This window comes from Orbicella franksi, chromosome 5 (genome assembly GCF_964199315.1).
Source record: "Orbicella franksi chromosome 5, jaOrbFran1.1, whole genome shotgun sequence".
NCBI classification, from domain to species: domain Eukaryota; kingdom Metazoa; phylum Cnidaria; class Anthozoa; order Scleractinia; family Merulinidae; genus Orbicella; species Orbicella franksi.
The window spans coordinates 21,610,591-21,625,301 of record NC_138149.1 but is presented as its reverse complement, the minus strand read 5'-3'; the positions used below and the strand labels follow the sequence as shown (position 1 = coordinate 21,625,301).

The window sequence follows — 14,711 nt, the reverse complement described above, 5'->3', positions numbered from 1 at the left end:
TCTTGACAAAAACTCCAACGAGGCAGCCACAGTCTGCATGAGTTTGATGTCTCCTGCGTGTTTCAGCCTGACTGTATGGCAATCCGTGTTGATCTTCAATTTTTGTCCATCCGTATATTCTTTTGCATTTACTCTATTATTTAAATGTTCCTTTAATGTTTTAAGTGTCTTTTTAATATTTCTAATATCTAAATTTGGCTAAAAACCGTGATATATATCCTCCAATTCGAGAGTTGTTGATACACTCATAGAAGAAGGAAAACCTTGATTTAGTCTACCGTAGGCTCAAGATTTATGTAACATATTTATCAATAGTATACAAGCACCTTCACAATTATCAAGTCTTCTCTTTTAACATTTCAACCAGCTTACAGTCAGGCCTTAATTAGCTGCATGTATTAAACTGTGAGCACATAAATATTTGGACCTCAGTCTTACAGTACCTCATATATATCGGAGTGTAATGTATTTTTTTAAATTTTGTTTTAGGTGTCATACAACAAAGATGAAGATGAAGAGGCTAGCTGCTGACACCCTAATTAGAGGGCAACAAAAGAAGCTGCAGAATCAACAGAAATAACTGAACAGCAGCTAAGTTTGCCCAAACTCAGCCTTTTTTTAATTTTAAGGAATGTTTCAGTTTTGTTCTTATCGTTGATTCCTTACAATCATGAAAATCCAGATATGTTCCACACAATAACAATAATTTAAGGTAACATCTTGTGTATGGAAAATTGTTGGATTTGTAAACTAAAAAAGTAAGTAAATTATCTGAAAAAGTTCTCTTTTTATCAAACATGTAAAAGTTTGACCTTCATATCTGTTTTCAGTTTTACTTTTGATTCTTGATGTAATGAAAAAGAAACAGGATGATTATTCTTATGTTTCAATTCATGAGAGCCAATGTAATAAACCATTCATTTAAAACCTGTTTGATGTGATATCAGTGACTTTATTTGTTATCTTAATGCTGGGTATTTATCATCAAAATTTTGTCTGGCCTACAAATGATACAAAATTCCCAGTTTTTCTCAGATTTTCCCAAAAATTCCAACCTATTCTCAAAAAATCCTACAAATTCCAAGTTATTCTCAGAAATTCCTAGGAATTTTTGGGAATTTTAAGGAATTTTCAAGGTGAGTATATTTCAGTTGGAATTCCTAGGAATTCCGAGTCCGAATTACCGTGAAAATTCACACTTTAGATTCCTAGGAATTCTTAGGAATTTTTTCCTAGGAATTCCTAGGAATTCTTAAAGTTATCTCACAAGGGTAACAAAATGAAATAGCAAATCAAAATCAAAATCAAAGTAGAACTTTATTTGCAGATAGGATGTGCATGCATAATCATCTACTCGCCATTTTGGACTATACAAGCATTTCACCAAACCAAAGTAATTGGACAGACAACAAAATAAAACAAGGAAATCTATATACATTATAAACATAAGATGCATATCACTACATCTCACTATCAACAGCAAATCCCTTCTCAATGAAAGGTAACCGAATGAAAGAAAGGACAAAGAAAATTTGTTTAAGCTTGCAGTGTTAATGTTTAATAATTATTCATGCTTAATTTTGAATATTACAGTGTGTATTTTTGCCAACAGCTTAATTTAGCTTTGCAACCATTTTATTGGCGGTAGCTTTACCAGTCTTCAACCAAATTAACCTGGGAATTCACCCAAACATTTTGCCAAACCGAATAAATTGAACCAACAAAACGAGGAAATTTTCATACTTTGTAATCACAATATGCAAATCTTCACATAGGAACATCAAAAGTAAATTTAGCAAATCCTGTTTGCTTTGGCTTAAAATGGTTTGCAGACCTTTCTTGGTTTTCCACAACAGAAGAAATCTTAGCAGTCTACGAAGCAGCGGTGCCAATGAACACAGAGAAAACTTCAAAACTCACCCGGCCGTGTTTACAAATACGGTTTTGGTTAAGCTTACTTTTAGACATGAGGTTATAAGCTTCAGTTAATGTTGACAACAAAAATCAACAGAAACTTAATTTGTTTACAACTTACAACAACCTCCACAAAGTGACTCACGTGTTATTGTTTAGAGATGAGTGAAAGTAAAACGATGTACTTTATAAAATGTCTCACAGCATGGCTTCAAATAAGGAAGACTTTAAAAAGGATTCCAATTGAAAATTAGCTTTCATAGCAAATGCCACAACAAAAGTCACATACCGCAAGTTGGCAATTCAGTTCGGCCAGTGTAAATCTTCAAGGCAGAAACTTGAAGCAAAAGTTGTAAAGACTGAACTGAACCAATCTTTTTGATAGATCAACGTATCAACCACTTTTTTGCACTGTGTTTACTGTTTTGTAATGTCTCTAAACACTCAGGCACGTTTGATTTCTCTTGTTCATCACCTGACCAAATCATGCGACTTTTCTTGCACAGCTGCACAGCATCACGTCGTGCCAACTTTAAAACCTAGCTTAACTTAGGAAGTTCTGCAGTCTTCTGAGTCAATTTGTCGGGTACTTTCACCTCCTTTCTATAGTCCTCATTAGCTTTGGTACACGGCATTGTTCAGTATTATTTCACCCCCTTTCTCTAGCCCTTGACTAGCTATAATTCACAGCATTGTTCAGTACTGTTTCGCCTCCTTCCCCAGCACTGGCCCGCTCTTTTTCGCGATCTTCTTCACTACTTCTTTGCATGTTAATTTTTGCTTTCCGTTTTTTTTGCTTCAGTGCAACCCTATCTTAAAAACATTAGATCAACTTCTGCTATCGTCTGTCGGCATATCAAATGGAAATTAGTTTTCTTTGCTTTAAAAATCCCACCAAGAAAAATGGCATTCTTCTGCTACAAAGCGAGGGTGCATGTCTCTGTCAACCTATTAGCGGGAGTATGGCTGCCATGTTAGGCAACTCTGCATCCGTTGTCATCGTTGTTGTTGTGCATACATGCCCACGAGCAATACTGCTAGCTATGAAAACCATGAGAAAATCCATTCATGGGTTTCCTTTTCTTTCCCATATGAGTATGGGGCTCCATTTGGTGGCCCTTTGGCCGTCGGAGCTCCGCTAATAAGAATAACATCAACAGTTCATCATTTATTGGATCTTACTAAATCCCAAGTTTGTGTCCTGAATCTGGAAGTTGAAATCCTGATTTGTCTAAAAATGTCTTTGTTTATTTTTAAGATACATCATCCAAGTTTGCTCTCTTTTGTTGTGGACAATGAACAGATACAAGCTTATAGGCCTAATGATCATTTTGACCATTCAGAAACCAGCAAAAGATGACAACTTGGTAATTATAGATTAACCCAGACAATTCAATTGACCAAGTTGTAGATAACAAAATAAATGAAAAGCAGGTTATCAGCGTGTACTTACAGTGAGTAGTCTGACAAGCTATTTATTAATTACAGATAAATTTGCTAGATCTTAGATATGGCATCGCCCTTCCTGGAAGCAGAAATGATCTCTTCTTTGGACTCTGAGTCAGACCCTGATGACGACAGCCCACTGGCCTCCTTTGTTGCAGCACGCCCAATGCAAGAGAAAAATGCAGTGAGAGATTTCTTCAACGAACATGATGGAGGTCTGGATTTCCGAGATTTACTCACAAAAGCCATCAGCACAGTTGATAACACAACAAAAGTCACAAAAAAGTTCTTTTGAGGGATTGTGTACATGCTGAAGCAAAATTATTTATTTCTGACTGCTCGTTAGTTATTGAATATTTGGTTGGGCATAACATACAGTACTCCTAAGTAATTTTGTGCTATAAAGGTGTTCATTTATTTGTGTATGGAATGGCCATCATTCCATTTTTCAATACCCAAATTCAGAGCTGAAATCACATCACACATCTGAAGTTCCTATAAAAAAAAGTCAACTATGCTTTATTTTTTGAATTATTTCATAATTATTGTGTATTCTTAGTATGTTGAAGCCGGGCTCATTCTTCGATTCCCCAAAAGCTGATATATGTTATGTTTTCTTGTAGCAGTTGAACCAGAACGACACTTTCCAGGGACTGGAGGTTGTGAGTGAAGAGCTCCGACTGACAAGGACAATCTTGGAGCGACTTGAGTGCTCGTTTGCCAGACAAAAAGCAGAGCTGGACAGGCTTCTAGATATGATGACAGCTGCTTCACACAGTACTTCTACAACTGCACCACAGACGCCTCAATTGCAGCTGTTGTTCATCCCGTCAACAAGTTCATTGTCATTGGAATATCCTCTGCCTGGAATTGTTCTTAGGCCATATGATGTGGAGGATTTCGATCTAGTGAGTCTGTGAAGTGCCTTGCCACAAGCCAAGAGACTTATGGACAACCATAACATAACAGGTACAATCATAAAGTTAGTTTACTGAAGAAGCATTTAACATATTTCTAAGAATGAATGAAATACTTTATTTAGGTGTCAGACAGTACTTGGCTAGTACTTGTAAGAAGTTGATTTGACGAAATGTATAAGCCTTATACAAGGTCATTGTATGTCATTGCATGTGCTAGGGGGCTGTTTTGGTTTAAATATATTTTTACCTAACTTAAGCTAAAAAATCAGGTTCACATCCTTTCAAATAATAAATACTGTATGTAGTAATAAATTCCAATAATTAATACTGTATGTTGGGAGATATCACAATACCGGCTCAAAACTATAGAACTCAAACAAAACATAGGAAAGCCAAGAAGGGACATGGATGGACAAAACTGAAGAGGATTAAAGTGGGTTGCATTTTAATAAATTTGAAAAACGTTAGCCTAACTTTTTTGCAAGTTTACCTCAGTGTATATCAAAATGTCATTTCCACAGCTGGAAAATCATTCTTGTTTGCTGTGTGGCCGTGATTTTGCAAATGAAAGACTTGCTCAGCCAATTTGTATAGGTAATCATACGGTTTCGAGTTCAATTTGGAATTAATTTGCACGAGTGAGTTTTTCAAAAAGCTGAAATTGCACGAGCCGCTTCGGCGAGTGTAATTTCAGCTTTTTGAAAAACTCACAAGTGCAAATTAACTTCAAATTGAACGAGAAAAACCGTATGATTACTTATCAATAATATAAACATGAAAAAATTCGCGCGGAGGAAGTGCCAGAAGATCTTTCTTGGAGCCATGTTTTCTTATTTGAGAAAACTTTTTTCAAAGTTTCAACACAAAATTTTCGTCATCATTTTACCTGATATCATTTTCTTAGAAAAATTCCTATTATCTTTCAGTCAATCATAATCCAGAATTTTGATCTGTAATTTGCACTGGTGTTACACTTTTTGCACTGATGTTACACTTTTTGCACTGGTGTTACACTTGAACTGCACTGCTCTTAGCCAATCAGAATCGAGTAATTTTTTCATGTGTATTATTAGACATTTAAAACTCATAATTGACAAAATTAACCTAAAATAGCATTACCTAGCCCCTTTAAGAGTTGGAGAAACTGATTGGCAGGGAGTGCCTGGTGCTAGAAAAACAAAGGAACGTATCTGCTTTTGAATGGTACATTAGACATTACTTGCAGGAATGGCCCCGAGCTGTTTTGAAGAAGTCTGCTGACCCATTTGCACCACAGCCCCAACAGCCCTAAAAAACGATACACTGTGCTACACAGCCCTCAATAGCCATATACAGTGCTACACAGCTCAAAACAATCATACACGTCTCTACACAAACCTAAATAAACATTCACAGTGCTACACAGGCCCAAATAGCCATATACAGTGCTTTTCAGCCCTAAATTGCCTTACACAATGCTACACAGCCCTAAATAGCCATACACAATGCTACACAGCCCTTAATAGCTATACACAGTGTTACACAGCCCTCAATAGCCATACACGATACCACACAGCCCTAAATAGCCATACACGGTCCTGTGCAGCTCTAAACAGGCATACACTGAGATAAACAGGCCTAAATAACCACACACAGTGCTAAACAGCTCCAAACAGCCACACGCTGTGTTACTGTTTCATTGATTAATTTTTTTTTAATAATTTTAATTTACAAAACACAGTTCTACAATACTTACTAACGTTACTTACAGTACGGGTTACTTATGCTGCCAATACAATATTCAATACAGTTCCTTACAGAAAATACAATTACTTGCAATACGGGCTACTTACACTGCTAACAATATAATACTCTACTTACATTACTTGCTGTACATAGAGCTACTTACAATACGTTATACTGTATATTGACTTTGAGGAGGGAGGAGTACTTCTCACTTCTCACATTTAGTTAAGACAAATTTGCAAGAATGTACTTAATGTGTAGCTTACCAATAAAATCCTGAATGGAGATGGCCAGGCTATTTAACTTGCTTGAATAAATATAATGGCGCATAAATAAGGTAGTGTAGTTGAATTTCCGTATTATTGCTATGTTGTGGGAGCTTGCAGTAATACCAAACAAGGTCTCCTCTGTGGTAGGAGAAATTTGGCAGCCATTCACTTGGTTGAACCAGTTCAAGACTTTTTGGGTAAACAATTTGGTAAACATTCGATAAAAGAGTGCTCAATTGAATCTTTATCTCTGCAGTATAGACACTCATCATCTGCCTTAATACCAAATCTGAATAATTCCTTCTTAGTTACTATCGTTCTATGGATTAATTTAAATTGAAACTCTTTGAGCTTAGTTTCCTTACAAATGTTTCTTAGTGGTTTAAAGATCTTAGTCCACACGTCCTTTTTTAAAGGGAGTTTTTCGCTCCAACGTTTAGGGCCCGTTTGATCTTCGGTGTGAATCTTGATGTTAAGCAAATTATAGAAGTCCTTTGACTTAGCCTTGTACAGATTAATTTGTGTCGATTCATTGAGGGAAAAGATATTATTATTTCCGGTAATAATAATATCTTTAATTTCATTTATTGATATTTGATTATTTAATAAGCCGCGGAATTGGCAGTCAATGGTGTAATTGCTAAGTAAGTTGATCTTTGAGTTAGAATGACACATTCTCAAAAGCACGAAATCAGAGACAAGGTCACAAAGCATTTTGTACCTTACATTAAACATTGCTGACCCGTAGTGTTTTACTGCTTGATCTGCTGACCCATTTCACCGACCTGTTACTGAAATAAATTTGATTGGATATTGCCACAGAAGTAATTTGTTTTTGTAACCAGTTGAATTTTGAGAATGATAATTTCCCATGCAATTTCATGAATTGCTTGCTATTAGGTTTCTCAATAATTGTGTATCTTCCTTATAGATGGAATAAACAATATAAAGATTATACGATTCTGTATCCAGTCATTCATCTGAGAACTGTTTCCCCTGAAAAATGAGATTCAATCAGGCTTTTACGTTCCTGACTCCACAGAAAGCCACTAGATTTAATTAAAAGGATTGGCACTGATTATAACACCATTGGGAATATTTGTATTCCATTTACAGCCATCTGTGATTCGTCTGGGACACCATAATGCAAGATATCATTAAGTTCTGTGCAGTTCAAGACAGAGAAGAAAGTAGATTTTGTGACCTAGCACACTTAGTTAGGCGATGTTTTAACCCTCTTAAAGAAGTAGGTGTTCTCAGCGATATGGATAACAGCCATATGTTGTCTATTATTGAACAAAAAATGTGCGTTGATGATTTGAAAGTGTGGTCTAGATAACTGAAACTAGACGGAAGGAAGGCAACATTACAAGGACTCAGACTGGATGACAGTGGAGATGAAGTCATGCGTATGTGCAACAGCGCCATTGAGAACCGGTTCAAGTATCTGTTCAGTTAATTATTTCCTGAAAGATGACAGCAGTAAAGGTGATGCAACATTGCACAAATGTTGGATGTATCAAAACTCAGCCCATTAGCCAGACCAATGTCAGAAGTGTTGACGAGCAACTCAAGATGGCCAAAGAGAATCGAGTGTGCTCCAGGTGCCTTGAAAGGGCCGGAAGAGAACAGAATGGAAAATTGCACCCAAAGACAATGTTGCACAAAACAGAAAAACACAACACAATGCGAATATTATCACCATCCACTCCTACACAAAAGCAACATGATCAGATTAGGAGTAGCAGCTGTCACGACCAGTAAGGGAGCTCTTCTTCCAGTTATGTCAGCAATCACTCACGGTCAGAATGGAATCCAGAAGGAAGGAAATATCCTCCTCAATACTGGCACTCGTGTAAGTCTTATCTGTTCCGACATTAGACTTACTTCGACTCAAAGAAAGGAACACCTCTGTAACCATAGCAAAAGTTGGTGGAGAAGAGAAAACCATAAGAACAAAGGAATCCTGAGTTCCTATCTGTTCTGTAGATGACCACAAGTAGTCGATAACTACCACTGGAATCCCAAACATCAGTGATGACACTGCTCCATCTCTGATTACACAGATCACCGAACTCCTGGGGCTGTCAAGCGAAAAGATCAGACATGAAAGGGGACTGTTTGATATCCTCATGGGCATTGACCATGCCAACATGCATACAGGCCAAACCAGACAAGCAGGAGAGCTTGTAGCAAGACAAACATGAGTGGGATGGGTAGTGTTTGGAGTTTCATCAGAAAATGTTCAACTAGTAAGTTGCAAACTGTTTGTCAAGTATGCTACACCTGTAGACCTATCTGATTTCTGGAAAACAGAGTCTACGGGGGTTGAAGTAAAGCCATGCATCTGTGAAGCCAACAAGCTAAGCCAAGTAAGTGGAGCCAAAGTCATTAGCAAGTCTTGTCAAAATATTAAACAGCAGTGGATGATTCCATATCCTTGGAAGGGGGATCCAAATCTTCTTCCCGATAACAGATTGCTAGTGCTGAAACGACTAGAAGGAACAGAACATCACCTAAAGTCGAACCTGGATCAAGCCAAGGCATATGACGAGCACATGACTGAAATGGAGATGAATTTTTGCAGGAAGTTATCAGAAGACAAGGTGAAGAATTACAACAGCCCCGAACACCACATACCGCACCACGCAGTAGTCAGACCAGAAAAGACGCCTGTTCATATTGTTTTTAATTCGTCCTCTGTGTTCCAAGGTCATAAATTGAATGACTATTAATAAAGTTGTTGCTGTTGTTGTTGTTGTTGTTGTTGTTGGATGAAGGGTCCAGACCTGCTGAACAACCTATTTGGCGTGGCCCTGTGTTTTAGAGAAAGAGAAATCGCCCTGGTTGGAGATATATGGAAGATGTACCATCATATCTGAATACCCAAACGAGATCAACAGGTTCATTGTTTCTTATGGAAAAACCTCGCAACCTTCCGCAAACCAGATGTGTGTGTCAAAACTGTACTCACCTTGGGTGATAAACTGGATCCAGCGATGGCACAGACAGCACTGAGTGTTCCGAAGATTATATTGTTATCGCTTTTCTGAACCCAGGGCATAAATCTCCACAATGTTACAAGCATGCTCCTTTTTGTAAGCCTTCTTCTCCTGCTTCATCTCAGTCTCTATGTCCAGCCCGACCTTCTTTGTAAGCTTGTTATTTTGGCTCGTGTAATAAAGTGTTTACATCAAATTAACTCCATCAATTATCCTTATCTGTTTTTGCCTCATTCTATTTTATCCGGCCTTCTTTACCAACTGCTTCGTTATATATATTCTCAGTTTTCACTGTTTTTCTTTTTCTTCCCACGGGTGGCATTCTCAAAGGGAAACTAACGTTTCCTCTCGGACTACCAGGGCTGACTTTGCCATTCCCTGGGGCCTTATTCTCTGTATATATTTTATTTTTCTCCTTTTTTTTCTCTTTTTCAGTTTTCAAAAATATCATTTCGCGACTGCAAGACCCCTAATTTTGATCCTACCATTACCTTCCCAACTGTCCCCGTTGGGTGAACTGTGAGGGGTCCCCCTTAACTGAGGCCCAGGAAATGGCAAGCAACGCCCACATTATGTCTGAAATTGTCTCCTCGGTCATAAAGGGAGAAATGTTTGCCATGCCACTCTCTTTTGGCTTTCTGCGACCAGAGCTGCTTTAGGGCAGTAAACCCCACCGTCATATGGATCAGTGGGACAAGTTGTTTCAGTAATCTACTAACAATTTCGCAGAGGTTCAAGATTGGATTTACAATCTCGTCAGTGTTGAAAAGTTTTTCACTCATTTCAAAGGAAGCTATTAAGGGTTTAATTATGATTGCAATGGGCCACCAGCTCAAATTTTTACTAATCATTTCTCTTGTAAGCTGTTTGCCCAATTTATTTCTGACACGCTTATTGAGAGTCTAGCTTCTGGGGTCATCTCTTTATGGGGTAAGGTAGGAGAGTTCCCTCCCCCACATCTTGTCATGCCCCTTACGGTAGAACCTTCCAAACCTCGCCTTTGCAATGATAATAGGTTTCTTAATCTTTGGATTGAAGATCGGCCTGTTTTGTTGGATAGTGTTCAACACTTGACAAAGTACGTCCTTAGCAATTTCTTTCAAACCGTATGCGATGACCAGTCTGGATACGACCATATCCAACTCTCTTTGGACAGCCGGACGTAATAATAGTAATAATAACATATATTTTTCCAGGATAGCCCTTCAGTGTAAGAGCACTGATATCAAAGGGGTCCTGTCTAAATAACATAATATAAGGATAAAAAACTAAAATAAGTTAAGAATGACTAGGTAAATTATTAACTACACTATCCAAAAATAGATGCTCGATGAGCACATGAATCCATGGCCATAGGTAAGTGGATTAAGAATCTCTGTGGGACCTGGGTTTAATTCAATGTCTCCAGATAACAAAAGCTTCTTTTCTGACAAAAGGTACCTTTTAAACTCGTGGATATGCGAAGCGTAGGAACGTGTTTGTTGTGGGGACTCCGATATGCAAATGTGTCACTCACTCACTCAGTCACTCAGGTGTAGACACTGTTTGCAATTAGTCGGCCTGAACGAGAGCACCCGAGCCTGATGCCATGTTGGAATAGTAACCGAGCCCGACACCAAATTGGAATAGTAACCGTGCAGCTGCACGGTTACTATTCAAAGCGAGCATCTTGCCAGCCCGAATTTGATGATTTTGTAGCTTTTACACGACAATAATATTAGGTGTTTTGCTAAAGTGAAGTGGAGTTGACTTGGAATGTTGGAATTAGTACTATGGCCAACTTGAAGGCTGAATTTCAGGAGTATTTGAGTTGTCCAGGCGTAAAAATAATGATCAGGATATGAGCATTTGTTTGCTGGAAAGTGACCTGAAAATGAGTAAATCTCATGCTAATGTGGTAAGCTTTGATGAGAATGTGTCTTAGCGGTAGACCTTAATGAACTTATATGAGCGAAATGAACTATTTTTAATGAACAAAACAGCCATTGAAAACAGTACAAACATCGGCACCATTATATAATATTGTAATTTCATGCATTTTCATAATTTAGTAAACCTGAGGCCAGCCGAAATACTGTTTTAAATAAACGACGCTGTGTCAGCCTTACAGTAGTCTTTAACTTATTGTTTTACTTTCAAAGTTAGGCTGATTAGATCTCCTGTGAGATCCAACGTTCAATCAAGCAGAACCTTCATTCACAGCTTTGCAGTTTATAGCACTTTCATGCTGAGTTGTCCACGTTCAACCGACATCGAGTTAAGTTTAGACTAAAGTTGAGTTTTCTATACTTTTCTTGCTTATTTTAGTACATTGATCTGAACTCTGAGTGGGATGTGAAATGCAGATAAACTTGGTAAAAACTTCCCAAATACTTGATTTTGATAAGCTTAAATGATTTCTACCCTGTCTTTTGTTTACACTTTTGTTTTCTGATCGAAAAGATAACAGAGATAAAGAAATCCCCTATAAGCTTGTTGGAACACAAATTTATAGGTCGGCAGATTTTTTGGATCAACACTGAAAACGTTTGCAAATAAGGCTACTTATTTTGATGTATGTTATCTGCAATATATAGAGACAAGCAGTTACGAAGTGCTGTCTCATAAGAAACCTTACTTATAGCGTTGAGTGAAATGCAATGAAAAAGGTTTGTAGGCTCGTATGACTTGAATACATGCCAATTTTCCCAGCAGGCAGACAAACATCAACATCAAGATCTGGGTGTGTGTGTGTATGTGTATGGGGGGGAGGGGGAAGGAGTACTCTATGGCTTTTTGTCAGCAGGAGTGTCCCCTGACTGTGACCCAAGAACCCTTAGCCTTTACCACTCCATGTTCAGCTGCAATTTTGTCACCCTAGCTATTCTGGATGTATGTCTTTGTAATGTGTGTGCAACAAAAGCTTACGCCTTGTGAGATAAGTGTGACCTTGCATGGTACGAACCCTGCTTGTTTTAACAGCATTTAATACACCAATAATTAAGAGTGCACCAACATATTTCATCTCTAGATTACTTAATCCACGAGTTTGGCCATAGGTCTCCTTTGATTATTATCAAACTGAACTTGGACAAAAATTCTGGATAACATTTATAATTCCTACCAGAAGGACCAACAATTTTCTTGTTCAAATTTCGTTTAAAAAAATAGAGTAAAAGCAGACTCTTCCTCACATGATGAACAAGCTCGACAATCCATAGTTCACTACTGGTAGCCACAGTGAATAAAACAGATGAAACAGGAACACTTTTCTTCAAGAAATGTTTAATTCTGCCTCTTACTTTTCTGTGTTTAACTGACTTTAAAACTTCACGTGGTAATCTAGGTGGTTCACTGTCTCATTTCCTACATGGAGCAGCTGATAAGTATACTGATTAAAGATTAAAGATTTACTCTTAAATGTACCTTGCCTAAGTGTAAACATTGGAAAGATTGGCTTTCACTTCGAGGATTTGCAGAAAAAATACTAGTTACATAATGACCAGGCATAGCTTCTGTGAATCTGTTTTCCATGGTCATGATTTCTTCAACTAAAGCTTTTTGTTTCCACTCTACTAAGAGAGTCATATCTCCTTGAGAGGACCTCTCACATATTGGCGGTGGAATTGACTGCGTTGTACTCTGACTGCATCATCCTTCGAAAGGGATGCATACTCCCGCGAAAGGGCTGCATAATCCCTTGAAAGGGTTGAATTATCCCTTAAAAGGGCTGAATAATCCCTCAAAAGGGATTCAAGTTTCCTTGAGAGGAATGAATTACCGGTGCATTCGTGATTTCTGTGCCATTTGAGTTGCCCAGTGATTGATCATGATGTCATTGGCCTGATTGCAGATTCTGTTCTACATTGCAAAATATTGTTTTAAAATTTGAGTGCATGGCATTAATGTCCTCTGCATCACAAGCAACATTAGGGACCTTTATACGATGCAAGAACGGGAAGGCCAAGACGGGAATGGCAGTGGACACAGGAAATAAACTTTTGCGTACTGTGTCACCAAAGATAAAAAGCTTTACGTTGTGTAATTTTCGTATAGGACGGAGACGTCAATATCTCTAGCTTCATAAAAGCTTTTCATAAAACCAATGACATCCCTTTGAGATAGTGCAGAAATATTATCCAGTTAAGCTTAAACGATGGTAAACAGGCGACAAGGAACTTACTCTTGCTTATATATGAAGAAACTAGTCATAAAAAGGGGATAAGTGACGATCTTGGTTGCTTTTCTTTTTTTGCTCCAAATTAGCTGAATTTTTGCATGTGGTCTTCAATGTAATAGAGAAACGTTGTCCTGTATTTTTGCCGCTGGTTTTTGTTTCACTTTATAAAGATGCTGCATGGAAAACCCAGTGATTTTTTGCATACGCAATATCCCAAAAACAAAGCAAAGTTTAGCGGAAAAACTACGGGACATTGCTAAACATACCTAAACAAAACTGCATGTGAAATTTGGAGCGTTTTCGACAAAGTTCACTTTTGAGAAAAATACCTAATGCCCTTTTTCAGCCAAGCCCTTCAGATAAACAAAGCCAGGGCCTTTGTTTTGATAAACCTAGCCAATCCTTTGTTATATTAAACCGAAGCGAGCCCTTGTTATTAGTCAAAGTCTCACCTTGGTTTATTATAACAAAGTATTCATAACAAAGGATCAGCTCGCTTTATTATAACAAAGCCCAGTTTCGTTTATGTGAAGGGCTCAGTGGAAAATGGGCATTAGGCATTTTGCTCAAAAGTGAACTTTGTCAAAAAAAGCTTCAAATTTCGCATGCGTTATTTTTTTGGGTGTGTTAAACAATGTTTTGTATGTGTTTTTGCTGAGGTTTGCATTGTTTCTGAGACATTACGTATGCAAAAAACTTATATTTGTTGTCACGTCAGCGCACGACCCCAAAGATGTTCATTTCACTAAAAATACAGCAAAATGTTGATTTTTCTTGCAATTCGTAACCTTAAAAAATATATTAATTTCAGCTCAAAAACAGCTAAAAGGTTGAGTTGACATTAATGCGTGATGGCAAGGACGTTGATTTCACTTAGAAACCAGCAAAATGTCAATTTCACGCAGCACATAAGCTCAATGATGTTGATTTCAGGTCCAAATAGGTTAAAATGTTGATTTCACGTTAACGCTTGACCGCAAGGATGTTAATTTCACTTAGAAAACAGCAAAATGGTAATGTCACCCAATGTATAAGCTCAATGATGTTGATTTCAGGTCTAAATAGGTTAAAATGTTGATTTGATGTTAATGCGTGATGGCAAGGATGTTGGTTTCACTTAGAAAAAAGCAAAATGGCAGGAGCCCAAGTTGGGCTTCTGAAAATGGTAATTTCACGCAACGTATAAGCTCAAAAATGTTGATTTCAGGTCCAAAAAGGTGTAAATAAAAATAAAATAAAACAAATAAAAACATTTCAATAAACACTTTTCCAAATA

At 37.6% G+C, this 14,711-nt stretch overlaps 3 protein-coding genes across 3 annotated transcripts in view; 2 read left to right on the top strand and 1 right to left on the bottom strand.

Annotated features, from left to right (window-relative positions):
* Positions 1–14,711, bottom strand: part of LOC145486742 (uncharacterized) — a 307,059-nt gene that overhangs the window by 174,678 nt on the left and 117,670 nt on the right. The gene's annotated exons all lie outside the window — the stretch shown is intronic.
* The window catches only part of LOC145486752 (uncharacterized), a 102,177-nt gene that overhangs the window by 28,181 nt on the left and 59,285 nt on the right, over positions 1–14,711 (top strand). The window lies entirely within an intron of this gene.
* Positions 1–14,711, top strand: part of LOC145486739 (uncharacterized) — a 38,376-nt gene that overhangs the window by 878 nt on the left and 22,787 nt on the right. Inside the window, exon 2 of the mRNA XM_081465452.1 lies at positions 490–4,329. Coding sequence (XP_081321578.1) covers positions 4,308–4,329 — 22 coding nt within the window. The 5' untranslated portion in view covers positions 490–4,307. The remainder of the gene's footprint in view (positions 1–489; positions 4,330–14,711) is intronic.